This window comes from Trachinotus anak, unplaced genomic scaffold (genome assembly GCF_046630095.1).
Source record: "Trachinotus anak isolate AG129_WGS33_773 ecotype Australia unplaced genomic scaffold, CSIRO_AGI_Tana_v1 ptg000032l, whole genome shotgun sequence".
Classification (NCBI taxonomy): domain Eukaryota; kingdom Metazoa; phylum Chordata; class Actinopteri; order Carangiformes; family Carangidae; genus Trachinotus; species Trachinotus anak.
Window position 1 is genome coordinate 21,132,434 of NW_027273883.1, and position 27,507 is coordinate 21,159,940.

The 27,507-nt window shown below is 40.7% G+C and overlaps 1 protein-coding gene across 1 annotated transcript; it reads left to right on the forward strand.

The window, feature by feature from the left end:
• The first annotated feature begins 10,770 nt into the window (after positions 1-10,770).
• has2 (hyaluronan synthase 2) lies at positions 10,771-27,103 on the forward strand. Its single transcript, XM_071470409.1, has 4 exons — positions 10,771-11,503; positions 20,032-20,658; positions 23,087-23,188; positions 23,303-27,103. Exons 2-4 carry the CDS (start codon positions 20,032-20,034, stop codon positions 24,230-24,232), a joined length of 1,659 nt encoding a protein of 552 aa, XP_071326510.1. The 5' UTR covers positions 10,771-11,503; the 3' UTR covers positions 24,233-27,103.
• Positions 27,104-27,507: the final 404 nt, after the last annotated feature.

Consider the following 27,507-nt stretch of genomic DNA (forward strand, 5'->3'; position numbering starts at 1 on the left):
AAAAAAAGAAAGTCTTTTACAAGTTTAAAAACACAGTGAATTCATAGTCTAATGAGATTTCAAATTCTCTGATAATGGTAAAAAGATGTGTGTGGTCATGAGAAATAATTAATTAAATAATTAAAATTTGTTTAATTGTCTAACAGTGGAGACTCATACTCTGTTAAAAAAGGGGTTTAAATGCTAAAAGGTCACTTATTTATTCACTGTTTATATCATTCTTTATGGTTAAGTAAGTAAGTTAAAAGCTAACTGGTAAGCATGCTAACCTCATGAGAAGAAAAGTTAACATTGGTGCTGCTTTCCACTGCTGGAGACAGCTCTTGGTGAGTAAAGGAATGACGTCTGATGCTGAACTCACATTTCTTTTAGACTGAAAAGTAAACATCTGTTTAATGCTAATGTTAGCTATGTACCAATAGCAAAACTTACAATAAATATTCCTAATTTCGTTATATACAGAGTTGACAATGACTGAAAAGGCTTTCTAATTCTAAATAGCTCTTTTAAAAATAACTGGTTGAAATCAAAACATTTTCAGTATTTGACCAATCCATGACACACGACATAAAAAGTTAGTTCAACAAGAGTTCAGTTTCTTGGCATCAGAACTGTGAAGTTGTTAAAGAAGACGGATATCTGTCCGAGGACAGACACGTTCGGGACAGCAATGACATATTTCATCTGGAATTATATATGGAGCAATCAAACAATTTGAATCTTCAGTCCCATGTTGTCCAATCATCTTGAGGTGATCTATCCATTCTGAGTTACTAAAAGTCAATTCACCTGAACAATAGAAGCCAAGGATTGTAAACAGGGAATATTTACCTCTCAGTCTTGAAAATGATGACTGTTAGTGAAAGACACTGAGAAATTGTTAATAATAGATCAATTTTTAAAAAATACATATGAAAAAAAAACAAAAACTGTGGCTATAGTTTCTCGTAAGTGTAAACTGTACTGAGAAATAAAGAATATTGAAACCCCTAATTTGTATATTTACCATATTTACAGTAAAATGTCTAAGTAGAGCTCAGAACTACATAAACATAGTAAAAATACTGGATGGGCATTTAATCTGTTTTCTGTAGTATTTTTATTGTGTGAACGTGTCAGAAAAAGTTGCAGGAGCAGCCGACCCAGATGTGATGGTGGTGTGGTATTTTACACCAGTGACAACATGGCAACACTGATGAGCACATCACAGCAAACAGCACATAAATCATGGCGCTAGATAAACATTTATAGACCATCCAAACCAAACCTCATCATCATCATCATCATCATCATCATCATCATCATCATCATCATCATCATCAGTGTGCCTGAAACCACTTAAACTATTACTTTCATTTGATCGTACAAATAAATTAACTTAAGCCATATGTATGTTTGGAGGTTTTTATTTAAAGGCTTGAAAATATACTTTACATTGTGTTATCACCTTGTCACTTCATGACATTTCTTCCTTCTCTGAGAATTGTTTTTAAACCTGATTTTGAACTGAAGATGAACTGAAGTCTGCTACAAACACTGACAACCATGACTTCTGTTTGGGGTCTCAGAGATCAGCAGTGATATGTTTTATGATTTAATCTTTCACTTCTATTTCCTATTACACACAACAGAAAACATTACATGTTGTAAATGACATATAACTAACTGGTTATTTAGGAACCTATATACTACAGACTGTATACCAGAGTATGAATGAATATATTTAAAACATGCAGATTAAAACCTTGTAGTCTGATTACTGGCAGTAATTAGTTTAATATAAAGGCTGCAGCAGTTCAATATAAATACACAAGAAAAGTTTAAATGTATATATTAGGGGATTCAGTGAGGGGAAACGGATAAAAGGAGCCAGTAATGTTACATATTACATGTCTGAAAAGTGCTTTAATTACTTCAGTGCTGAAATTTGCATCTCCACAGAAGCTTTTCTAGCAGTCGAGGTAAAGAATAGACTAGACACACACATTTGGCACACATGTACACACTGTGAGCACTTCTTGGGTTGGAGTATCATATATATATTATCTCTGTGTTGCCATGTTGCAAACATATGGTTCTGTTGGTAAATGCTGCTCATTGTCCTGTGAGAGGGGCTGATGATTGAATACATGTCAACTGTAATTCTCACAGGCTGTAGCCCTGAGGTCTGTCTGACCTCAAATAGCACCCAGCCGAGGCAGAGACGTCAGACAGGGGAGGACGGGGCCCGAGGGGGGGTTGGGGGTGGAGGTGGCGAGATATGGAGACTATATGGAGAAAGACAGAGAGACAGCAAGAGAGGAGAGGCATAGGTAAAGAGAGAGGAGAAAGTGTAGAGGAGACAGACAGAGGGAGGTGTATGGAGAAAGTTATCCTTTAAAACCTCACCATGGTAACATTACCACAACATGATGGGTGGGGTATCCCCGTCCAGACCTTTTTTTCCCCACTCTTTTTGCCTCTCAACACACACACATGCAGTCTCTCCCGCTCCTGCTCTCACATCCTACCACAACTCCCTAATGAGTACACACACTCACTCAGCAAGTCAACACAAGCGCCATCCTGATTGCTTCAGCTCTTTCTTCCCCCAAATCAAGTCTATCTGTCTTGCTCAATCTCTTTTGTTCTGTCAAAGTGAACTGCTGTGGCCGAGCTGGTGTGTGTGTGTGTGTGTGTGTGTGTGCCTATGGGTTCCATCCACAGATGATAACGGCTCAGTAGGTCATTGGCATTAGTGGAAACTCTGAGCCAGGAAGGACGGAGGGAGGAGGAGGAAGACGAGGAAAATGATTTCCTCTTGGGGATCAAAGGTTATTTCTATCCATTACCAGCACTGTGCCACCTCAATGACTGTCTGTGTTGGAGAAGAGATACAAGTGTGTGTGTGTGTGTATGTGTGTGTCCTTGCCTGATCAAGGTTACAGAAAGCGGCTTTACATGCTGAAATGAAGAATAAAGAATATACAGGGAACATAATTTAAGTATTTTTCTAAACTTTAGCAAAGACTTTAGGAAACTACATATAATTATAAATATCACCTTTTTCAATGAATGACCCTGAGAAGATTAAGATAAGATATATTAAGATGCACATAAATTATGTGAATACTAGCACATGTTTTATGCTTTGTCAGCTGTTCACTTAAGATTTGAACAATTCTAACACAGTCTGTTCACTCAGGAACATTACAGTGACCCAACCCCCTTAAAATATTTAGAAAACTTCCCAAAACTGCTCTATGTACAGGTATCATTCTGACAATGTTTACGCAGGTGTGTCTTTTATGCTTGTCTGGACTTGAGTAATTGAATATTGTTTTCTGTATCAAACCTGACTCCAGATTGATCAACCAATCAGCTTGCTTGATGCTCCTCTGTGAGCGTCTGCTACCTCAGGTCGATTTATACTTCACACAAGAGCTTATCAGAGGTCTTGCTGCAGATACCTACATTATGTTTTGATTTACTGTTCTTCTATTCTATCGACTGTTTTACCAATTAGTCAATCAATTTAAATGATTCATTTTCCTCTAGAAAATCTAAATGACACACTGGCACAGTCAGTCAATGTAGACTAAGCCCAGATTCTGGCCTAAGCTAAGATAGGTAATTCTAGCAGACAGACAACTTTATGGCTTTATGAGAGCTGTAACCGCCATTAAAATGCAGTTGCCTGTGCAGTGTAACGCAGTGGCCCCTTCAGTGCTATTGCATTCCCTTTTTTCAGCTGTGTTAATCATTGTTGTGTTACCTTCCCAAAAGCATTAAAGTTTTCCCTCTCCATAGTCACTTAGGTTCTCTGTGAAATGTGTTTGCACATAAAAGAGAGGTTCCAAACAATTGCTTATAGAGAGTCTAACCTAAAGCCCCTGCTATTGTATAAAAATATTAAATATTTCACTTCCTTTCTTCAAAGAAGGTTGCAGTGAGAAGGAAATACATCAACAAAGATTAGTTTGCTTCTTCTTACTGCCGCTTGTCACACCAGTGTCATAAATGAATGGCTCTAAATTTCACCAAGTCATGATGGGGGAACCTTCTGGATCAACTTCTATATAACATCAGTTTCCAGCTGTCTTAATGTGGGTGTGAAGGGATCATCCTTTTCTCCAAGATCATTACTGCAGCCCTGTGAAAACAGTAGTATTTAAACAATTCTCCAGAGCCATGTTTGATGTGTGTGATGTCTCTATTAAACATAAGAATGGTGAACAGTGAACCTTTGTGCTTTATCATGAGACCAAGTCACAGCTTGACTTCTGCCCTCCCTAAATATTATTCCTTCCTGATAGCTGACTGCGTCTTTGGGAAGGAGGGCAATGAAAATTCTCCACTTTTCCTAAATTTGGGAAAATCACATGTTAACATACAGCCCCCCAGAGAGAGATGTGAGGAAATCATAGACTGAAGAGCAGATTTAAGAGCAGAGACACATGTTACCAATTGGACCTGAACTCCTGGGGTAACACTCTTTATGTCAGGGAGGAGAGAGGAAGGGAACCCAACATGATGTGCCTGCGCTTGTGTCTTTGTCTCTGACATAATTCCACCAGCAACAAGACCAAATGTCAACATCCAGTCAACTGCCTGTTTTTGGGGACTTTCTGATTGAGCCATAAAACTGAAACTGCTCTTCACGCCCTAAATCCACGCCTCAAGACTTGATTTGCAACTGCGGTCTAAGCACACTTAACTCTAATTTGCACCACCCATCTATTCAACTACACTCAATCAAAATTTCCACCTTAAGGCTTTTTTAAAGGTATAATTTCTGAATACAAAATCTCATGTGGGCCTCCTACAATAGATCCAATGATGTAATAGCAAGCACACCCTAAAACTGTGTAGTAGCAACAAACAAATCAAATCTGGTGGATAAACATGATGGGACAAATGCATTGCAAATTTACTGTTTTCTATTCTAAAGAACGCGAAAAGTCATGTCAATGTGTGAGTAAAATGAAGTTACAGTGTTGGAGACTTCAGTGACGGCATCCGGACTTTGATCCTCTTACAAGTACAAAAAAGATAATAAGAAATGGCAGGAGAAGGAAATTCTAGACCAGTGACTCTCAACCGCGGTATGTGTAGTACTTGTGGGAAGACATTAGTAGAATTAAAAACACACACTGAGTCTGTTGTTACACCTGAACACCATGTGTTGTGACTGAGAGTGTGTGAAAAGTAGTTAGCAAAGCAGAGATGTCTAAACAGTTTGCTGAAAGTATGGAATCAATGGTTAGTAAACCAATAAACAAAGTGTTCCGTAAAAGTTTTCAAGAAGGTGTTTTGAAAGTGAAAATGCTTAAACGTGGATAGTGGTCACTCCCTGTCTTTGAAGAGGCTGTGAAGTCTGATTGTCTGTCCATTCTGTGATTATTTATACTTTTTGTCTGTAAGGGCCCACAGATACAGTTGTGAAAAAAAAAAGTAAAAATCAAAAGGGTTTTTCATCAAAGTATTTGAAGTTATGAATATGGTCATGTGAAGTCCATTGCAGACAGTCAAGTGACTTTATCCACATTATTTCTCTCCATTTTCATCCCTCGCCTTCTGCCTGGTTTCTTTAACTTCTGAGCTACAAACTGGAGGTCTCGCTGCAAAGACCGGTCAGATTTCACTGCAGGAGGATCGGGTAAGGACACTGAGCCTACTTAAGTGGAAAACTGATGACGTGATTCTGTCAGTCAGAGAAAGGGCTGCTATTGGTTACTACCTTTGTCAATCAATCTAGCTTGAAGACAGGCATCTGCCCTGTTGAATGAGGCCAAGCAAGGGGGGTGGGCACTTCTGAGCCAATGCTGATTGGCTGTGAAAGGTGTGAAACAGCTGAGAGAGTGCAAGAGGAAACGTAAAAGAAACGAAAGATCAACACTGTTTTGAAAGATATAAAAAGGTTTTTTAGGCATCAAAATGCTTCAGTACATTTTCCATTGTTCCAGTTAAAAGTTTTCCATTTGGAGACCTTTTAGCAAAGTTCAAGAATGCCAGTGAAAAATCAAACAAAAAAGTCCATAGCTCCCATAAAGTTCGGCCTAGAGGCCTGAAATCTCACATAGGTATTTCTGACAAGAATGGATATGATGAGTTTCATAGTTCTTAAATATATCCTATTTCTTTTTATCAAATATGACTTTTTGTAGGTGAGGACAAAGAAATACATGAAACAAACAACATGTATGAACTGATGTAGTTACATTTCAAATGATATCTCATAAATGCATTTTGGCCTTACTGCAAATGTATGCAAATTACACTAACAAAAGGGTGGAGGTAGTGGATAAATGGTTCAAATAGATTGCTAAAATTAATGGGTTGATGCATTAATGTTGTAGTCTGTGTATGTTGGTCAATTCAAATGCTACATCACCAAAACAGTGATGAGAGATGTCACTTGTGGTCTTGGCTTTAAAGAACCGAACTTCAAAGAGGTCACTGTGAGTCGTGTGAAACATTACACACAGCTGCACACAATGTTTAAGGTCCGAACAGCAGCAGAAGACAGTTGGCTGCAATGTTTTCAACACCATCACACACCTGCAACCTTTCATCTTACACTTGAAGGTAAACTATTGAAATAATGACCACATTGACAAAGACAGCTGAGAGTGATAGAGTTTCATCTTAAATATATGAATGTTCTTTCTGTGAACATTTTCTTCCACATCTTTTTCCTATTGCACTAATATTATCAGTGACCCCTGCTCCTACACTGCTTTAGTGACCGTGTGTGGTAGACGCAGCCCTGGATATTCACTGTTTCAACAGGACAATGACAGAAAACTTCACCATCACTGGAAAAGCACCATCCAGAAGAGCATCACTCATTCAGTCCTGGCCCCTTTGAGATTCTCCTGTGCTGATCTGGACAGCCCACATCATGGTTTACCCAGGACCTTGCTCCTCTAAAGTTTAATCTACACTTTGGTTGAGGGGTGGTTGTGTCACTGTGGGGGATTTGTGTTCAATCTCAGGCTGCTACACTGGACAAGGCAAAAGTAAAACAAACCTTAGATTGACAGTGTGACATGTTTTGTGAACATAGACCCACAGCTAACGATACCTCCCAGGATAATTACTCATTATATTCCCCTATGCTCTGCTGCTGTTTCCTGCCTGTAGAGTCTCACAGCGGTAGACATAGAACATAGAACATAGAATGTGTGTTTCTGGGTATTGGTGTTTAGTATAGTCTGTCGATTTCAGTGCATTCATTCATTCATTCATTTAGTCACTTAGCAGACACTTTTATCCAAATGCAAATGTAACAGACATGAAATCAACTGAAGTAACAACACAGTGTATGATATTGTTGCATATTGTCATTGACAGCCACAGGACACAACCTCTCTTCAGTGGTCTGCATGATCGGATGTTACCATTTGCTCCCATCAGCTCTTTCTGTTTTCTCAGTGAAACGTTCCTGACTCTGAAACAAGCAGAAAAATATCTTGAGAAAGAAGCATTCATGTAATTTACTGTCCTCAAAGGAGACGTGAGTTAACTTCTGCTTACGATAAGTTAAAAGTAAAAAAAAACACTGTATCATATCTTTCATGTTCAGTACAAAATGAGAATAGGATGACATTTGATAATGGATAAGAATTGACATTCAGCTGTTTTTTCTTAACTCCTGAAAGTTAAAAATGTGATTAAAATGCCTGTTTCTATGGTTACTGTATATGAATATGTTCTCCACACTGCTCAGGATTACCCCTGGCTGGCTTTTAATGTGATAATAACTTTGAAGTCAATCTTCTGACCTCATAATGATGTATGTATTTTGACAATGCCCCATTATGCCAGTGGCATCTCTGTTCTATACTGCGTTAACTCTACACCCACTTCCAGGAAGCCCTTAGGTCTGCAAGTAATTGTGTATTTCCTTGTTTAAATAAATAACTGCTTAAATGAGCTTGTACAAAAAAAACCAAAAAACTAAAGAGTACTGAACTCATTGGGCCCCAAACAATATATGGCCCCTGTGACAATAATGTCGCTCACTGGTTGGCACAGTTGTGGAAAGACCCACTGGAGCTTGGAACTGTGTGTTTTTACTGCACCATACATAAGCAATGCAGGTCTACTGGGGGTTCCCTACAACAGGCCCCATTTCTATTCATCACCTCGGCTCATGTACACTCATTTTTCACAAAAAGGATGCTTATCATGTGAGTTTGGGATTTTTGAAAACATGACATCATTATGAGCCCAGCCTTTGGTTTCATGATGATATTGTCGGATCAAGTCAAGCTTATTGTAATCATATTGCCCAAAATCATGAATAACAAATTTGCCTCAAAGGGTTTAACAATCTCTACAAAATATAATTCCCTCAATCCTCAGACCCTTAATCCAGAATGGGAAAACTCTACAAAATAATCCCTGTAACTGCTGTCTTCATAAAACATGATCATTAATTTTGAAAGAAAGTGACTCACTCTGACCTGTTCAATCTTATCAATGTTGCATCATTTAATACTGATTCATTCTAAAGGGAAGTGCATCATGCATCTAACTACACTGTTAAAGTTGCTGAAATACTTGACATCCTTAGCTGAGTTCAATGTGAACAACCATGACATTAGATCACAGGTTAGTTTAATTTAAAAGTTCCCCATACTGTCCCAACTCTTTTTATGCACTTTATTACTGGAATTAACAGCAAAACAGGCTGAAGATGGAGATTTTAAATTGTAATCCTGAAAGTTACAATGAGTAAATTCAATCAATTTTTTTTTTTTTGTTAAAATAAGATCCAAAACATATCTTAATGTGGAGAGGTGCTGTCAAAGGCTTCTGTGAGCCAGACTCAGTGAAAAGCCTGAGAGGGAGTCAATCAGAGAGGGCCAAAGTCAGGGGTGGGAGCTCATGGCTGTCAATCAGTACTTGAACTTGCCTCTAGTCCACTACTCCTCTCCTCAGTAGCCACTGGGAAGAATTGGCAGCAAGGTTGAGTGGCGCACCCAGCTCTCTTAATATATGTATTAGCTGCTGGAAGATGCTGTTATGGCTGACTCACAGGTTAGCAAGTTCCTGATTCCTGCATGAGCCGAGACATGATGAGGCTGTAGGTGAGGGGCTGAAGCAGGGAAAGAGAGGGCTGGGAGGAGGGGAGTGGATTGCTTGTGAGTCTCACACCAATGAGACTCACAAGCTTGAATTTCCAGAAAATACAGTATCGTAGCTTTAAGATTTCAGGCCTCATTAAACAGGAAAAAACCCATGGTTACCGGTGGTAACAGCTGAAAGAGCATTTTTGATAAACATTCACGTTTAGCGCTAACCTCTCTGACAAATACACTGTGTTATAGTTGAATGCTTAGAATATGAATCACCAACAGAGCAAAATGTTATGTTTATATTAAGAGTAACGTGGTACAACTGGATCGGGTGAGTGAACAGAAGGTCTTATATTAATTAGATACCACATTACAAAGTGACTGGAATGAAAGACTCCACCAATAACACTGAAAACGACTATATTGTGAGGTAGATTGTAAATATATTAAATGGCCATTGCTGAAAAAAAACAAAAACAATAAATAGTACCAAAAATGTGGTTTGACATCATAAAAGAATAATGATTATAACCAGGAAGGTCTACTCACTGATATTTTTAATTATACCTGGGAATGCTGTCATTTGTGTGTCTCTTTGTGTGACAACTATTTTTGCTGCATCTCATTGTGATGTTGTATGAGAGCAAATTATACACTGTATGTATGTAAATTGTTCTCATGTCCTGCTTATTAAAGAGGTCTTGATCTCACGGAGGATTCATGAATAAATAAAGTATAGCTATGACAATAGTATGCCTGTGCACAGTAACAGAGCTGACAGCATTCAGAGATGATCCAGAAAGGAGCACGGTCTACAGATATTTTTTATGCATTATGAAAATCATCCCCTGTTTTCAGCTTTGTGACAATGCTCTTTCAAACTGTTCGATGGGCAGCTTTTTCATTCCAGAAAGGAATAGTTTTGTCTGAAAAAAATTATGAAATTTACTGTCTCAACATAAAACCCTATTGTATCCCAACTTTCCAGTTTTCCAGGTACTGTGGAGGAGTTCCTGATAGTGATGGCATCCACTGACTGACTCATATGGTCGTAGGAGTAACATGAGTCCAGATTCTGGTTGGATATTCCCCTTAAATCTCCTTTCAAAGGAGCTACTGTACGTTTCAGCCCCCCGACTCCCTGTTCTGCATCACATAGCACTGCCTGCTGGTCTAAGTGTGGGACTACACGCTGGTGAATCAATGAAATGACTGAAATTCCATAACATCCAAACTCCAGCTCACACGTGCATAGGAGCATTTCTCATACAGTCTGTCTGGACCCTTATTCTGCTTGCAGCTGTTCTGACTGTGTCCAGCTTCTCCTTCCCTCATTTCTCTCTGATCATATGGTCAGTTTCAGTCAGGCAATATACACAGGCTCAGTTTGAAGCTCCGCACTGGAGCATCTGAGCTGAGCTGTGTTTCACTCTATCAATGGGGGTAATTTAAGACAAAACTTTAACTAAGGTTTAACTGCCTCTCAGGAACATGCCATAATCCTGCTCAGCTCTAGGGTTTGAATGTGGGGCATGGACAGCCAATCTCTCTCTCTCTCTCTCTCTCTCTCTCTCTCTCTCAAGCTACCTCAGGAGTTTGAGGGACTTTGGATGACTGAGACTCTCTCTCTCTCTCTCTCTCTCTCTCTCTCTCGCTCCTCCTTATACCCCCAATACCTTCCCCTCTTATTAAAACAACACGCCAATCTGTTGTAGCCCGGTAAAAGGGGTTTGGGAGCCGCAGCAGCCATAAAAGAGGCTCCACACACACAGTCGTCTGGAAGGAATTAGACAGCTGAGACAGCGACAGAGAGACTTTTGGCCACTTCTGTGGGCGCTGTGTGACCTGGATGCTCGGGGAAACTACAGAAACATTTACCTACATGCCCCTCCACACAGCAAAAACACAAACTATCCGACTCATATTTGATTCGATTTGATAGAGTCATTGCTGGAAACTTTTTTTTTTCTTCTGAATATGACTGACGCTGCCAAAGGTGATTTTTTTTTTTTTTTGTAACTTTTTAAAACTTTGAAATATGAATGAAACTGTCAGAAGTTGATGGAGAAGAATATTTATCATTTTTACACCGTCTACTTTTTATTTATACTTTTTTATATGAATGATGCCAAAGTTGACTGACATGACATTTGTTTGTGCACCTCAGACGCATGTGGTGCAAAGTCAATGACTGCAGACAGACAAACTAGAGAAGACGAGCAGTCCCGATTCCTTTTGAGCGACCAGCAGAGAGGAACGTGTTTCTTCTTCTTTTAATTAATGAGGATCGTTTTGAGTGGATTCATGAGACTCTCTGCTCCACAAGTGTCCCTTGAAACCTCATCAAGACTGTTTCTCCCCGTGGAGCGCTACCACAGCCGCCGGAGCTGACCGCATCCTTTCTCAAGGACGACCGACAGGACAACAGCTGCTTCAAGGTAGGCGGCCGGGGATCGTTTGGTGCGGTGACCCTGCAGCCGGCTGCCGGTGATAGATGCTTCATTACAGCCACGCATACTTATGCAGAGGTGGCGTGGAAGCTAATTGAACGCATTCGGGTCTCTGCCATACCTTATGTTGTCCAGTGTTAAAGCGCAGTAAAGGGACTGATGCTTTAAGTTGGGGGCATGCCAGCTGACACCAGAGTCTCTCTCTCTCTCTCTCTCTCTCCCTCTCTCCTTCTCGCCGTGCATATTAACAAGTGATGCTTAAAGCAGGAGCTGCATCTCTAAAAGGTTTTAAGTTGAAAGGGAGCCTTTTTTTTCACAAGTATTACATATATATATATTTATGTTGCATTCAGACTAAGTTACATTATGGTACATTAAATGTGCGTCTCAAAAGTTTAATTTGCCCTAACATCTGTATTCCTCCAGCTGTGCCAGCTGTGCCAGCTGTCGAAACATTTGTCCAGATAACGCTTCTAATCACATTAAACTCCACATACTCTCCGCTGAAACAGTTATTATTAACTAAACTGATGACGTCCCAGCGCATACGTCATTCTCTGAGACGTGTGAGCCAATGGGAAGGCTGTAGGTAGGTAGGAGCGCGTAATTTAATGTGTGTTGTGAAAGAGCAGCATGTGCGCACATGTGAGTGCCTCACTTCTTAGGCAGTGCCTCAATAATCCCCGATCATCATGTGTTCTGAGTGGCTTGTTCCAGCTTGTTCAGGTGCTCAGCTGTTCATTCAGTCCCTCCCAGATTTACACCCGTTCTGCAGCAGAGGTCAGAAGTGTAAATGCGTGTCAACATAAATGAAGCGTTGGACAGGTGCCACCTATACTGCACCTACAGCACCATGAAAGCAACCCTGTTGCCTGCTGCTGGCATTACTTCCTCACACACTCACGACACAATTATACACTTAAACACAGATGCAAACGACCATCTGTCACACTGCACTGTCTCCCGCTCCATCCACCTGTACCATGCTGGCTCATTTAAACCCCTGACATTTTTCTGTAACATACAGTAAAGTTTCTGTCGCACACATGGAATCCACTGGGTAATCTTTGCAAACTGTATTAATACTCACTGGAACAAGCTTGAACCCTAGTCATGAATGGAGTGATGAAGCATGTACTCCATTATCAATGAAGTATTACTGTACCTCTGGGGAGACTTTTACAGTACTTATTGCTATTCTCACTTCTTATTTAGTTTAGAATGCATATGAAAATTATAAACGATAGATGAAGACCACATGTTTTTTTGCACAGTCAAAACATGTGTGGACCTTCTGTCTGTGTATACACAAATTAATACCAACATACTGTCTGTCCTCAATTTTAACCCTCGAGGGAGTTCCTTCACTGAGTGTGGGGCTGACTGTACAGTAGCACAGTACGAAATGAAGTCCATCTCTGGGGCCTGTTGGTGGAATATTAAGCGTTAGCACAGAAAGGCAATCCTTATGTGCAGCAAGGTAACAGCAGCTTTGCATAATTGGTGACATAATTCAGTTGAGAAGTAACTTCTGTTGCACTCCTCATTCATGATGCAGGCACAGTTTACTGCAGACTCATCAGTGCGACAGGATGTTCCTCCACACAGCGCACAGAGCAGCTTGAGACTTAACAGAGGAAGGCATTCCACGACTGGTCTCCATTAGGGCTCACAACAAGTCTCACGTGCTATTACTGCTCACAGCAAGGGTCCCTCAGCGCATAGGGCCTCAGGGCTGGTAGGGTAGAACCGCTGAAGCTAGAGGAGAATGTATATGCGCAGCCCCTCCCAAATGCACAACACCACCTCATCTATTCTGCATTAATTTCCAGGTTTTCTTGGTAAAGTAGCAGTGAAGCAGCTCTGTAGCCAGCCAGTAAAAGTGAGAATTTGGTTTCCCACTACCTCATACTGAGTCAGAGTCTCGCAGGGAAGAGTGATGCCAGAGCAAATGCATAGGTCCAGGAGTTACTGTATACTCTAAAGCAGCCCAGGAGCTGCATAAAGCAAGCTGTGTTTGAATAGCTGCAAAGCAGATTTAGTTGGATCCCTGACTTTCCTATGTTTTTATTGATACTGATGATATTACTTAAATAACATTACTTATTACCAATGGTCCAAAATTGAATGTCTGAATCACAATCCTGACTTCATTTCTTCCTGGATACCTCCAAACATCTCATCATTTATCCATTCAGACTGATTGTGAGACTCTATCTCTGTTATCTGTTAGCCATAATTAGCCCCTAGTGCCATAGAAGTGGAGGAAGCCAGTTATTTTAGAGCACTGCTGATAAAAATGTGTTGCCAGAAAGGGAAAGTGTTGGGTCAATAAGTGACACAGACAATTTAAGAAACAGGGCTTTTAGAAGCAGGAGAAACCAAACACTAAAGTTTTTTTTTCTTATCACTATGAAAAGCTAAACTATCACATTTGCTGTTACTGTGTAAATGCTGCACAGGGAGCCAAAGAAGAGAAACACTAAAGCTGAAGAATGCTGCACAGGGATGCACTCCAGACTGAGCTACAGCTGTATTTTGGCGGAAAGTGTTGGAGCCTGCCACGGTGGCGTAACTCCAGTGCCTCAGCTGGCAGTGAACTGAGCCAAGTCCACCACCGTGCCTCTTTGGTACCTGTCCATCCCTCTCTCACTAACTTATTTCCTTCCAACCTACAGCCTCTCTCTCTTCACTCTGAACAACGTCATCCTCCACCACTTTTCCAAGTCTCTCTTTCTGCTTGGCTTCCTCTCTCCTTCTTTTTCTCACACCCTCTCTATAGTATGGTTGGTTCACTTCCTTCTACTCATTCCGAAAAAAAAAAATAAAGCAAGGGATGAGTCAAAGGGACAAGACATGCCTCAACACTAAACAGCATAGCTTGGCCTCAAAGCTGAGGATGAATTTACCTGCAGCTTCCTCATCCACCTAAACTGAATAAAATGAAAATGTTGCATGTCATGGGAAAAGAATGAGATGATGCAAACACAATGAAGAAATCAATGTGGAATAATGTAAAACACTCTGCTAGGATGTTGTAACCTGTAGTCCCTTTGCCAGTTTGAGCCTTATCACACCTGATTCCAATAGCACACCGAAGAGGAAATAAAAACACAGCTGTGGGGGGAGAAAAAAAAAAGTAAGTGGAGGGGGGGCGTAAAAGTCAACTCCCTTTTAGCGTTGTACCTTTGCCACTTGTGGCCCTTTCACCTGATTCCGATCATGTATGGAGCAGTGCAGTGTGCAGCGCAGTGGGTGATGTTACTGTTGAGTTCTGGTTCTGATAACGACAACGCTCCCACAACAACAGCACACTGCGACCACATGGGGGGTTTATGAGAGGGAGGAGGAGGAGGAGAAAGAGGAGGAGTGGCAAGAGTCAGTCACTTCCTAGCGGTGCCTTTGAAGACCCTCATGACCTTTCAGCTGCTTTAGTTTCATTTACACTTGAGCAGACTGTGTACGACTGTACAGCATCCACTTAACTGCAGTGTTTATACCACTGAAAATTAAAGTGTCAAGTTGATGGCAGTTGTTAATTTCATATCCATTCATGAAATATGTTTTTTTTCTATTCTCGCCACCACTACATTAACTCATTGAGCCTTATCTGACCAAGAACTGACTATTTCTCATAAACCATCAATGAGAGGAACAAATGCATTTCATGAATGAAGTCGACTTTATGGTAGAAAGCTGAAGGCAGCAGGAAAAGAAGCAGAAAACAGCGAGCTGGCCTTGATCGTGTCCAGGACTGCGTGTCTCGCCCGTGATAGCAGCCAACTCTTGAGTCTTTCCCAGCCGCTCCCTCTCCTCTGTCTCATCATCTGCTCAGGAACATGTGAGCTTTTCCTGCATCCTGCTATAACCATCATGAGGGCCATCTCCAGCCTTTTCCAGCCCTGCCCAACTCGTATACTCACACACACACACACACACACACACACACACACACACACACACACACACACACACACACTGATGCACGAACATGTTTACTGTGTGCATTGCTTGTTCACATTCCTCCACGCTATATCTCTCTCCATTTTTGCAGGTGTACTTTTCCTCTTGGCAGGACATCATATGTTTGATTTTCAAGGTGTGTCTGACCTCAGCACATCTGGTTTTGTAGTACTGTCTTTGTGACAAGATAAACTGTCCAATATTTCTCTGGTGAATCAACACTAACAGGCTTTTAGGAAACTATAAATATCAATATGTCTTCATCTGCTTGTGTCTCTTGCAGATTAATAGAGATAATGACATTGTTGTAAATATGCCCTCGGTTTGTTGAATTGTAGCCCTTCCTCAGTCACGTACTGTATTCATGCCAAATGTATCCCGGCCACTGGTGTGAGGTGACTCGCTCTTCAGAGCAATATTAAAGTTTGATTTGTGAATAGCCCTCATGTGGCCAGAGCCGCTGATTTGTGGCTCTTACACTTCCAGCCTGTGACTGCTGAGTCCCAGTAACGCAAAAGATGTTAGCTTTATGTTATCTCTGAAAACTGTCTTCTTTGGCTCCGCTTCAGATTTATACTGCCTGTGCAGAGCAATGAGTAATCACACACACACTAATCCACATACACATACAGTATAGTGCTTGCTGTATGAACACACACACACACACACACACACACACACATAGAGGGAGAGAAAGAGAGAGGGGGGAGGTGGGGTCTTGGAACTGTGACCCTGCTGACAGGGACTCCACTGCTCTCCTGAGAGTTTGGTCAAATCATCTCTCCCTCTCAGATGTGCACACACACACACTCACACACACACACTGGCCAAACACACACTCACGTGCACATATTTTGCTTTGCTTTCACATTTGCACAAACACACACACACATGCACACATGTGCACACATGGCCAGTGTTCAGCAGCAAGAACAAAACTTAATGGCGTTCACATTTACACGGACAAGCCTCATAATTGAGTTAAACTATAAACTGTTCATAGCAGTACAGGGGACATGATTTGTTCAGTACATAGACTGTGGCTCATTATGAAAGGTATGTGCAGGTCTATTTATGTCTAACAGGGTTATAAGCACATTACCCAAGTTAAAGACAGATTATATGTAATTCTTGTCTCCAGTGATGTTGTGTGCCACATTCATATGGCAACAAAATACATATAAATACTCACACAACCATCATTTTTGAGTTTCTGTGACAATTGCTCAGTAGTGCTTGGGCACTGATGTGTTTTCCCAGGTAGGCCAGGTATTCAAATCATTTACCTTTACCTCAGTCACCACTGTTCTAACATCAAGGCTGCTGCCACCCCTGACACATCCATCTGTCTGTTGTTGTGACTGTTAAATCTCAGCAGAGCAGAAACTGTAATATTATTTTTTTTAAAAGCCAAGCGGAGGTTTCTCCAGAGGACATTGTTAGTGAGACAACATTCACTCATTCATTTATTCTCATTCATCTCTCTGCTAACCCACCGTCTATTCTGTCCTTGAAAGTATTAACATGATTTTAATGTTATCTCTGCACATAGCCAGAGGGAGTTTTACTCTAGAGACTGTTAATAACGTCAGAGTGAGACCACTAAAGCATCCAACCCAAGGTCATCATAGGGGTGGACACACACACACACACACACATTTAATAAAGAACAGGAGATATTGATGGGGTCCTATCGCTCACATGTGCCAAGACACAAAAACAAACACAGAGCTGGGGTGAAATCATCCACATGTGTCGATGACACCTTCAGCTTACGCAGATACATGTCATATACCAACACACGTAGATACACATACACACTCCTCCACAGTGACATCATCCATATGTGTCGCTGACACCTCAGACTGATTAGAGGCTTTATCTCCCAGGGGCCAGGGCCAAGTTTGACCATCATGACAGATCTTTTGGTTTGCAGTTAATCTTTCTGAGCTAATTGTTAGACTGACCTCTCAATCAGATCACATGCCCAAAATGGTGTTTGAGAAACGATGAAGAGCAGAGCATCCTAAAAAGTGGCAGTATCTTTTTTGTGCTGAATCACAGAACTCACAAAACTGACTGCATCTGACAGTTCAGCTGGTCAGTAATGAGAGAAACGCTGAGGATTTATTCCCATGGAACAGGACCTGAATTGAACTTCACACTTTGGTTTTGTATTTTAACCACTAAGCTTTTTACCAGGGAGAGTATTTCATCTCATAAGTAAACAAGCAGTCAAAAAGCAACACTGTGTGGAATTTACATGTTCTCCATGTGTCTGTAGTGATTTTTCCAGTTCCCTCCCACAGTCCAAAAAGTGAACTGGAAACTCTACATTCCCAGTAGGTGTGAATGGGTCAGTCTGTGTTAGACCTACAATACAGTGGTGAGCTGTCATGGTGGTACCATGACACAAGAGATCATCTCCTGTCCTAATACTAAAGGTTTTGACAAAATAAACTACACAACACATCACAAACCATTAGGTGTATACAATATATTTATGCTAAAACATTTCCGCTCCTAAGCAGTGGCTGAGTTCATTCGGAGTTGATGTAGGGAGACAGGGTGAAAGAGTTTGTTCTACACCACCTTATATAGTTGTAAAACATTATACACACATCCACACCCACACAGATACACGCACAAACCCAAGGAAGTCTATGCTTCACATATTTAATAATGTGTATTTTTACAGACACACACACACAGACACACACCTCTCTCTCTCCGTCTCCCTCTGCACTATGTAATAGGTTTTTATATGTGCATTTTTGTGTGTGTGTATAGTGTGTGTGTGTATAGTGTGTGTGTGTGTATAGTGTGTGTGCCAGGGGTCTTGTAAATGAGCGGCTGACGTTAAGAGCCTATCCACGTGCCAGAGGAGGCTGCTACACTGGTCGTGGCCTTCTCATCCAATGATCAAATGAACAAGGCATTATGTCTGAGCCAAGGGGTGTGTGTGTGTGTGTGTGTGTGTGTGTGTGTGTGTGTGTGTGTGTGTGTGTGTGTGTGTGTGTAGCCTCTCTCTGCCTCTTCACTGTGAGTTGGTGTCTCTTGGTCTGTATTTCCACTGCACTCTTTCCAGATATCCTTGTCTTCTTTTCTGCTTTCACCCACTCTCTTTACCTTTTTTCCTCCCCTGCATCTCTGCCCCTCTCTTCTACTGTCTCTACACTTCTTTCTCTCTTTCTCTCTGTGTATTCCTCTTTCCCTCCATCCAGCTGTATTGTGTGTATAGGTGTGGTGTGAAGAACTCTTGCCAAATCACCAACACTGCTGGGCTTTGTGTACTTGTCTTTTGATAACGTTACTGCTTGTCCTGATTTACATGTCTCGCTTAAGTTACATGTAATGATATACGGTGTGATAAAATGTAGTGGTTATAAGGCTCACTGAATGAGCAGCGAATGGCACTTTCACCAAAAGAGTTGAAAATCTCCACTCACTGACCTTCATCTTTTCTCTATGCGCTGCAAAAAAGCATGTTCTTCATAATCTGTCATACCCTACTTTTCTTCACTGTACATCTCTATCACAGAAATCTTCTTGTCGTACTTTCTTTGGGAGTCGCAGAGGGGAAGCTGCACACGTGCAGCATTAGAAAATCTAAAAAGCTCTTGTCTTCTTCTTCTTCCCACGGAGATATAAACAGATGACATCACAGGGTGGTCCGCTCTCCGTTGAGCCGAGCTGAGCCACGCTGAGTGGGTCTCCGCTGGTCTGCCAAACAGATGGCGGTAGCAGCCTAATGAGGGCTGAAACAAACATTTTGAGCAGAAGATTTTGTGCAGCAGGGTCCACGTTCACAAAAGATCGTCGCTCAGAGTTTAGACACAAGAGCAGCGGATGTTCTTCATCTGTCCCCACTGAAAACACACAGAATACTCCTTTATGGTCTAAATGGGAGTTCCTTACACAGGACACTTGCCTGAACGTGTTCTAGATTCTGCCTTTAAAATACTGCAAATGAAAAAAAATGTCAAAATTATTTCTGCCAAACATTTAGAGAGCTTGTAGTTTGAATGTTTGGCAGGGGCAGCCAGCTTGTTGGTAATTAGGTCAAGAAATCTTGTAATGTGCGCCCACCCACACTAAAGCAGAGTTGGAACAAATGGCTACTCACAACTGTCTGACATTTAGACCGGGATTTTAGGGAGGCACAGAGGGAAGGAGAGGAGGGAGGGAGGGAGGGAGCAATAAAAGGAGGAGAAACTTTACTGCTTTCTCTACCTGAGTTTGTTGTAATAATGGTTGAGAACTGTGACTGAACATTTTCCATATTTTAAATCTCATGAAACCCCTATGTCTTATATTGCTGTTAATTAGGATGATGTATTTTGGGTACGATGCTCTAAATGACTGTGTAGATAAATATTTTATTTTTCATTTTAACCTGAACATTTTTTATTTAAAATCACAGCATGATCACAGATATTTGCACATTTCTTCTGACAATGTAGCACAGTATGAGGCTAAGGATTCTCCATCTACTCAATCATGAAACTTTTGTACCACAATCACTGAATTTAACCCTTTTCCTTTGTCCCTAGATGAGGTATCAAAGAGTCCTCACCTACCTGCGGATATTTGGGACCACCATGTTCGGCGTGTCCCTCCTGGTAGGCATCTCCACAGCCTACATCATGGGCTACCAGTTCTTCACGACAGCCCGCAACCACCTGTCCTTTGGCCTGTATGGAGCCATTTTGGTTGTCCACCTCATTATCCAGAGCCTCTTTGCGCTCTTAGAACACAGAAACATGCGGCGGTCCTTAGAGACGCCAATCAAACTGAATAAGTCCTTGGCGCTGTGCATTGCGGCGTACCAGGAGGATCCAAACTACCTGAGGAAGTGCCTGGTGTCGGTGAAGAGGCTGACGTACCCAGGGATCAAGGTCATCATGGTGATCGACGGGAACTCAGACGATGACTTGTACATGATGGAGATTTTTAAAGAGGTGATGGGACGGGACAAATCGGCCACCTATGTGTGGCGGAGCAACTATCACAACAGAGGGCCTGAGGAGACGGACGAGAGCTACGCTGAGAGCCTTCAGCAAGTCTCCAGGCTGGTGCTGAACAACAAGTGTGTGTGCATCATGCAGAAGTGGGGAGGGAAGAGAGAGGTCATGTACACAGCCTTCAAAGCACTGGGGAGGAGCATGGACTATGTGCAGGTGAGGCAGAATAACTTAGAAATGTTAATAGAGGGGGTTGAAATTAGGACAATGAAGGAATGGTGTAAGAAAGGGTAGATGGAAGGAGAAATGACTGAAGTTAAGGAAGGGAGGACCAAGGGATGGAGGGAAGGTGAAAACCTATAAAAGACAGATTGAGGAAGATGCAAACTAGGTTCATTTAAAGATAGAGGTGAGGGAAAGAGAAGGAGAGATGGAGACAGAGATGGCTGGAGAGAGGAAGGGGGGGCCCTGCCAAGCTAAATATGGGGTCCACAAAGACTCTTTTGTGTTGTATTTGGACGGCCGGTGGCTGTGTGCATCATGTAGCGTGAAGAAGGGGAGCAGAAGCTGATGTCTAAGTGTAATAACAGATCTGTTTCACAGAACTGAGTGTTACGTCATCTGCATGAGTGGTATTCAGCAGACAGGGCCCAAAACTGTGTCAGCGAAAGGTTGCATTTGGTACACATTCGTCTGCTGGATCTCAAATAGCTTGAAGTCGCAGCTGAGTACAAACGATTTAACTTTCTCTAGATCTGTGATGCCATCAGTGACAATCAGTTAAACAAGAATAATGTCAGTGTTTGTTAATGAAACTTCAATTATGTCCTTTAGAAAAGCAAGTTCCCAAAGGTGTTTCGCTGGTGAATACTGTCTTATGATGCTAACATTGTGTGGCGGTGTGGCCTAAAATATAAAACAGGCACTGCAAACACAAACAGCATTGGCAGGCTTGGTAACACAAGCTGCTGGAGTATCAGGAAATGTTTTTTATACTGCAGGTGAAAAATGTGAAAGGAAATGTGGGCTGTTGGGACTATATTTATAGTTTGGTCATGAATTGAGAGAATAGTTAGTCCTCATTAAAGCAAAACTCCCACAGCTTTTGAAATAAGAAACAACACATTGAACATGACTCTTTTCTGTCTGTGCTACGGTCACACAACATTTTAACATTTGGCGTTATCACTTGTAGCTACATCAGTCCCTGCTCAGCAAGAAAAGACATCTATGGGTCTTTAAATTGTGTTCGTCTGAAAAGTAAAAGCAGTTTGAAAAGGGTGGAGCAGTCACATGGGGTAGTCTGTCTCGACTGCTTTTCCTGTAACCTGCTCGTTAGTGCTAAATTGTGACGTTAACTGCATTTTCCTATGACAACATTTTTCTTTCTATCAATGAATGATTGTGTTAAACTGCACCAAGAATGAGAGATTGTTTTCATTACAAGAGCTTTACTGCAGGGCCGTTTGGCTGAGAGAGCTCCAATAAATTAGCAAGTGCTTTTAATAATGTGATAACCCTCCTTTGGTGAAAAACACACAAATTAGCCGCAAACTGAAAGTGTGTTTCTCCCTTTAACACAGACTTTATTAATTAGGTTAGTAAATCTATGTCATTGTAGTGTGTCATACATTTTTCGTAGGTTTAAAAGTCAGTTTTTCTGTTGGAAAGTACATCAGAGTTATCTGTGGCCTTCACTGTGGAACTGAACACAAACCATTGGCTATGGACTTTGAGGGTATTTCACACTTAAGGTTGTCTTATGTACTCAGAGGAAAAAAGCTGTGACCCATACACAAACCTGGCTTAAGTGTTAAAAGTAAACTTGAAGTTCTGTCAAACTACAGCCAAAGCGTCATCATGTCACATTTGCTGCATTTTGCTCAATATTCAGCTGAAAAACATCTGAACAGAAATCTCATTACTGTAATAACTTCAGAATGTTTTTAATCACCCTGCATTACAGCACTGAGGGAGTTTGAGGATAAATGCCCTTTGATATGTTGCTGTCTAACACCTGCAGCTGGCTACAGCCTGAACCCTTGTGTTTAACAGTTACACTTCTATAATCATGCCAGTAGATTTCCATGTGTAAGTGAAGGAGGGACAGTGTTGCATGCCTTTTTATTATCATCAGCCTCTGTCTGTAACAGATGTGTGTTGTTAATAGGGATTGGACCAAATAAATGTTTTCGTCACCTCTTTTTATTGGGAGGAAAATGACCAATTATAGAAGAAAATGAAAATGGAGAAAGTTGAAAAAAGTGGGTTTAAAGCAGTTACTCTGATCTTTGTTGCAGGGGTTTCATCACTTACCATATTGTCATTCAGGTCATTAAATTTAAATTGGATGTATTATCTTTCACTATTCCACACAGACAGGCAGGTCAAGGGAATGGAGCACTGTATTTATTTTGTGTTAATCTGTTTCGCCTTCATTCGTGAGTATGAGCACACCCAGAAAACATGTAATCCACCTTGTCTGCTATAAGGTAGAGGGGAAGACTTTGCTTGTGACAAGACTTAAGTTAGGGTGGACTGTATACTATCCTCAAGCTGTGTGCCTTTTTACATGACAGTAACAGATGACCTTTGACCCTAAAACACAGGTAACTCATTCTTTATTTTGTGGTGCTTTACTCAGGTGTGTGACTCTGACACCATGCTGGACCCAGCATCATCTGTGGAGATGGTGAAGGTTCTAGAAGAAGACCCGATGGTGGGAGGTGTTGGAGGAGATGTACAGGTTCGTTACAGAACTAAGAATATTTTCTTCATCCTTGCAAGTGATACATTTCACATATTCATGTTAGTATGTTAAACCTCCTTCTTTTTTTGTTGCTTATCAATTCCTCCCTAGATCCTAAACAAATATGAGTCATGGATCTCCTTCTTGAGCAGTGTACGGTACTGGATGGCCTTCAACATTGAGCGGGCTTGCCAGTCCTACTTTGGTTGCGTGCAGTGCATCAGCGGGCCTTTAGGAATGTACCGAAACTCCCTCCTGCACGAGTTCCTCGAGGACTGGTACAATCAGACCTTCATGGGATCCCACTGCAGTTTCGGGGATGACCGTCATCTCACAAACAGAGTTCTCAGCCTCGGGTATGCTACCAAATACACAGCACGATCAAAGTGCCTCACTGAGACGCCGATTACGTACCTACGGTGGCTCAATCAACAGACTCGATGGAGTAAGTCGTATTTTAGAGAATGGCTATATAACTCAATGTGGTTCCACAAGCACCACCTATGGATGACTTATGAGGCTGTGATCACGGGCTTCTTCCCATTTTTCCTCATTGCCACGGCCATCCAACTCTTCTACCAAGGAAGGCTGTGGAATATTCTGCTATTTCTACTCATCGTGCAAGCAGTGGCACTGATCAAGTCGTCATTTGCTAGCTGCCTCAGAGGTAACATTGTCATGGTGTTCATGTCGTTCTACTCTGTACTGTACATGTCAAGTCTGTTGCCAGCCAAAATGTTTGCAATAGCAACAATCAACAAATCAGGATGGGGGACCTCTGGCAGGAAAACAATAGTGGTGAATTTCATTGGTCTGATTCCTATATCAGTTTGGTTCACCATCCTCTTCATTGGGATTATCTACACAGTAATCCTACAGACGAGAAAACCTTTTCCTGAATCAGAAAAGATTGTCCTGATCATAGGGGCAGTCGTCTATGCCAGTTACTGGGTCATACTGTTGACGTTGTATGCAGTGCTCATAAATAAGTGTGGGAAGAGGAAGAAGGAAACACACTATGATATGGTGCTGGACGTATGACTTACAGTCATTGTTTACCACTGAACTCTCCTTTTGGGTTGTTTTCACTCACACAGTGTTGTCGTAATGCAAATGTTTTTCAGATGCAGAGCAGCTCTGGAGGCAAAATTATTTTCAGAGTTCAACCAAAATGGGCAAAGAACCAGAGTTTATTCAATCTTGGAACATTAGCATGCTAGCTAATTGGCTTACCGAAATTACTTTCACGGTAATATGTTTAGCTGAAGATTAGCTAGCGTAGCCTAACTAGCTAACTGCAGACAATTCAGAATCACAAGATTACATATATTGCAGTTGGCAGCAAGAGTGCTCTAGGCTTTGTAATATTAGCTACCTCTTACTCTTGTCATTTTCACTGGGCTTCAGTCTAATGTTACCATCTAGCCAAAGAAACTGTGGATTTCTGGCTCCACCCATTCAGGTTTAACTTGACCTATAAGAATATTTTTCCTCCAGAGCATCATTGTGTCTCCAAGAAAGGTTTGTACACCCTAACTGGAGACCAATCTGTATATTGCCCCTGCCAAACGGAAGATAAAAGACTGCAGGTATATTTCTGCACAACACTGATTACATTCTGAACTGTAAAAAGTTTTGAGGCAGGCAATGGACATAACTATCTAATTAATATAATTGTAATCTGCATTTATCTATATGGTCTGTGTAGATCTCATCAATAGGTGAGGTTGACCACTTTGCCATTAAAAACAATCACAAAAAATCCACAAGAAGTTAGACATAATGTTCAGTTGTTACTTCTGGGTTGAATGCATTGGTGTACCTTTCCACTGTTTCAAAATCTCTTTTAGGAAGAGCCACAGGAACAATTTACACAGAGTGAAAATCTGCAGAAAGGGCTTTAAAATGAAGAGCTGCTCTCTTTCTTTTGTTGCACTCATGTCACATGGGAAAGATACAAACATTGTAAATGTTCTCATAATGCATCTATTCCAGCAAAATATATTTTTTTATGATCTAAATCAGTACATAATTGCAACTTGTTAATTTCCAGGCTAGTGTAGTTATTTGTTGTTATAGATTGTGTTGTGTAGGTGACATTACAGTGTTTGATTTGCTGTTTAAAATGAATGAAAATGCATCATTCTGGCACATGTATCTTGAATGTGAAAGATCCTCAGAAATATCCAGTCATGGTATTAAAAGGCTACAAATCTATTTGAATATATGTATTTGAATGTGTGGATACTTCTTGTCCTTGAATAGTCATTTGTTATTCCCATGTGACGTGAATGCAGTATTTCTTTCAACGTTTACAAAGTGAAGAATCTCAAACTGATCACGGATTGGTAGATATGATCTCCACCTGATCAACTGACCAGGCGAACATGTGACCAGAAGAGAAACGGTGTATCATTGCTGCTGTGACTGTTTTATATGTACAGATACAATGACTTTCTTTTTCTTTTTTTAAATATGAGTGATGAGTGTATTTTGCAAAAACGGTTTTAACACTATTATTGTTCTTTCTACAAAGTTGAATGATAACCACCAAGTAGACACGGACGACGTGTTCCAATCCAAAGATTTTGAGATATTTTTTCCTTCCTCATGCCCTTGCTCTTTTCCTTCCTTCACATACTGTATTGACTGCAGTTCTTCCTTGCATTGTGTTGAACAACATGCAACCGAAGAAGTAAATGTGAGAAGAAAACACAAGAGTATCTAATGTGGGAAAAGTACTGCCAGAAAACAGGAATGTGAATAAGGGCACTTGTTGGAAGGGAACAGCATTTTGGAATGAAACAGGTCCAGTGTTTGCTGTTGACCAGGAGCAGACATGAGTTTAATCCTTATGCACTTTTATGTCTCTTCTGTCATCCAGTGTGATGCTTGACATAATCAAGATGAAATACCTCAGTGGTTCTCTTTGCATTGCATCAAGGCATCAGGATGCTGTCCAAAGACTGATGCATTCTGAAGGTCTCAAGTAATTTATGATCTGTTAGTGATATTAAATACAAAGGTGTCCTTTTTTATATGCAGTTCCTTATTAAGTCAAAGCTGGATCTCTCTGCCTTGTCAGCCCTTTGCTGTAGCTGTTTACCTATTGTTACCTTGTATTTCAATGCATTTTTATACATATAGACATTTTTATTCTATTTTTGCTTAGCTGCCAAAGATTCTTTATTTTCAATTATGTTTTTATATAAAAAATGGAAAAACATATTTGTTGTGCTTACAACTGTTCTGACAATGACTTGTATATCTGACCAAACAATGTGAAATTCTGAGCTGGGGGTTTTGTCTGCAATAACAACTATGAAAATGCAATTTGTAGGGATAAGTTATTGATTTCAAGAGATTTGATGAACCTGTGTTTTTGTACTTTGTACTTAGGTAGAAAACCAGCATATTTATGTAAGAACATTCTGTGGTTTGTAGGATTCTGTACTTAGTAAGATGTCCTCTGGTATACATGTTAAACCCCTAAGGTTCCATATATCTACACTGCAAAAACAATAAATACATTCAGAAATAATACCGCATGAAACATAACATAAATGCAGTGTTGAAACTATATGGAGTCATGTCTCCTATGTTGAGTTCTTAATACAATAAACAACAAAGCCAAAGCAGACTGAAAACCTTCCTCCACAAACATTTCTAAAACATTTGCACAAAATTTGCAAATGATGTATGTTTTAAAGTCGTGAGGTGCCTTACTAAGCAATAACAAAAGAAAAATTGGAAACATTTTTATAAAGTTTTAAGGAAAGGTTCTGTTTTGAGGTTTTAATGAATGAGACCAACAACTGAACCATGGGGTCGTTTTCATGCCAAACTCGTCATGGGCAGTGTTATCATCAAGCACTTTTGTGTTGTGCCAAATAAAAACAACTATTGTTTTAATTTGCTGTTGTCGGAGTTTTTATTTTGCTTTGAATTTATTTGATGGAAGTGTGGAAGCGGCTTATTTGAAAGTCAAAGCAGATTCGGCTCCATCTTTAACAAACCATTTGGACTGGAAAGAAGCCATAGCTAGCTTAACATTAATGGGCAATCCCCTTTCAAAGAGCAGCACAAAACACTTAGGGTTGTCTATTTTCTTCTCTGTCTTTTTTCATGTTTATTGTTATCAGCTTTTTCCTGTTTTGTTGGAATGGATCAAGAGGAATACGTACACACATCTGCCACCTCAAACAAAATGAATAGATAAATAAATAAATAAAAATATTGAGAGATAAGCCTTCCTCCAAGAAGATGTCCATGTGTGGGTGGTACAGGATTGGCCTGAGTAAGTTTATATTCTTAGA

Coding starts and splice junctions, on each gene's coding strand:
- has2 (XM_071470409.1), top strand. CDS start 20,032: ATGAGGTATCAAAGAGTCCTCACCTACCTGCGGATATTTGGGACCACC. Junction 20,659..23,086: donor GGAGCATGGACTATGTGCAG/GTGAGGCAGAAT, acceptor TGCTTTACTCAG/GTGTGTGACTCTGACACCAT. Junction 23,189..23,302: donor GTGTTGGAGGAGATGTACAG/GTTCGTTACAGA, acceptor ATTCCTCCCTAG/ATCCTAAACAAATATGAGTC.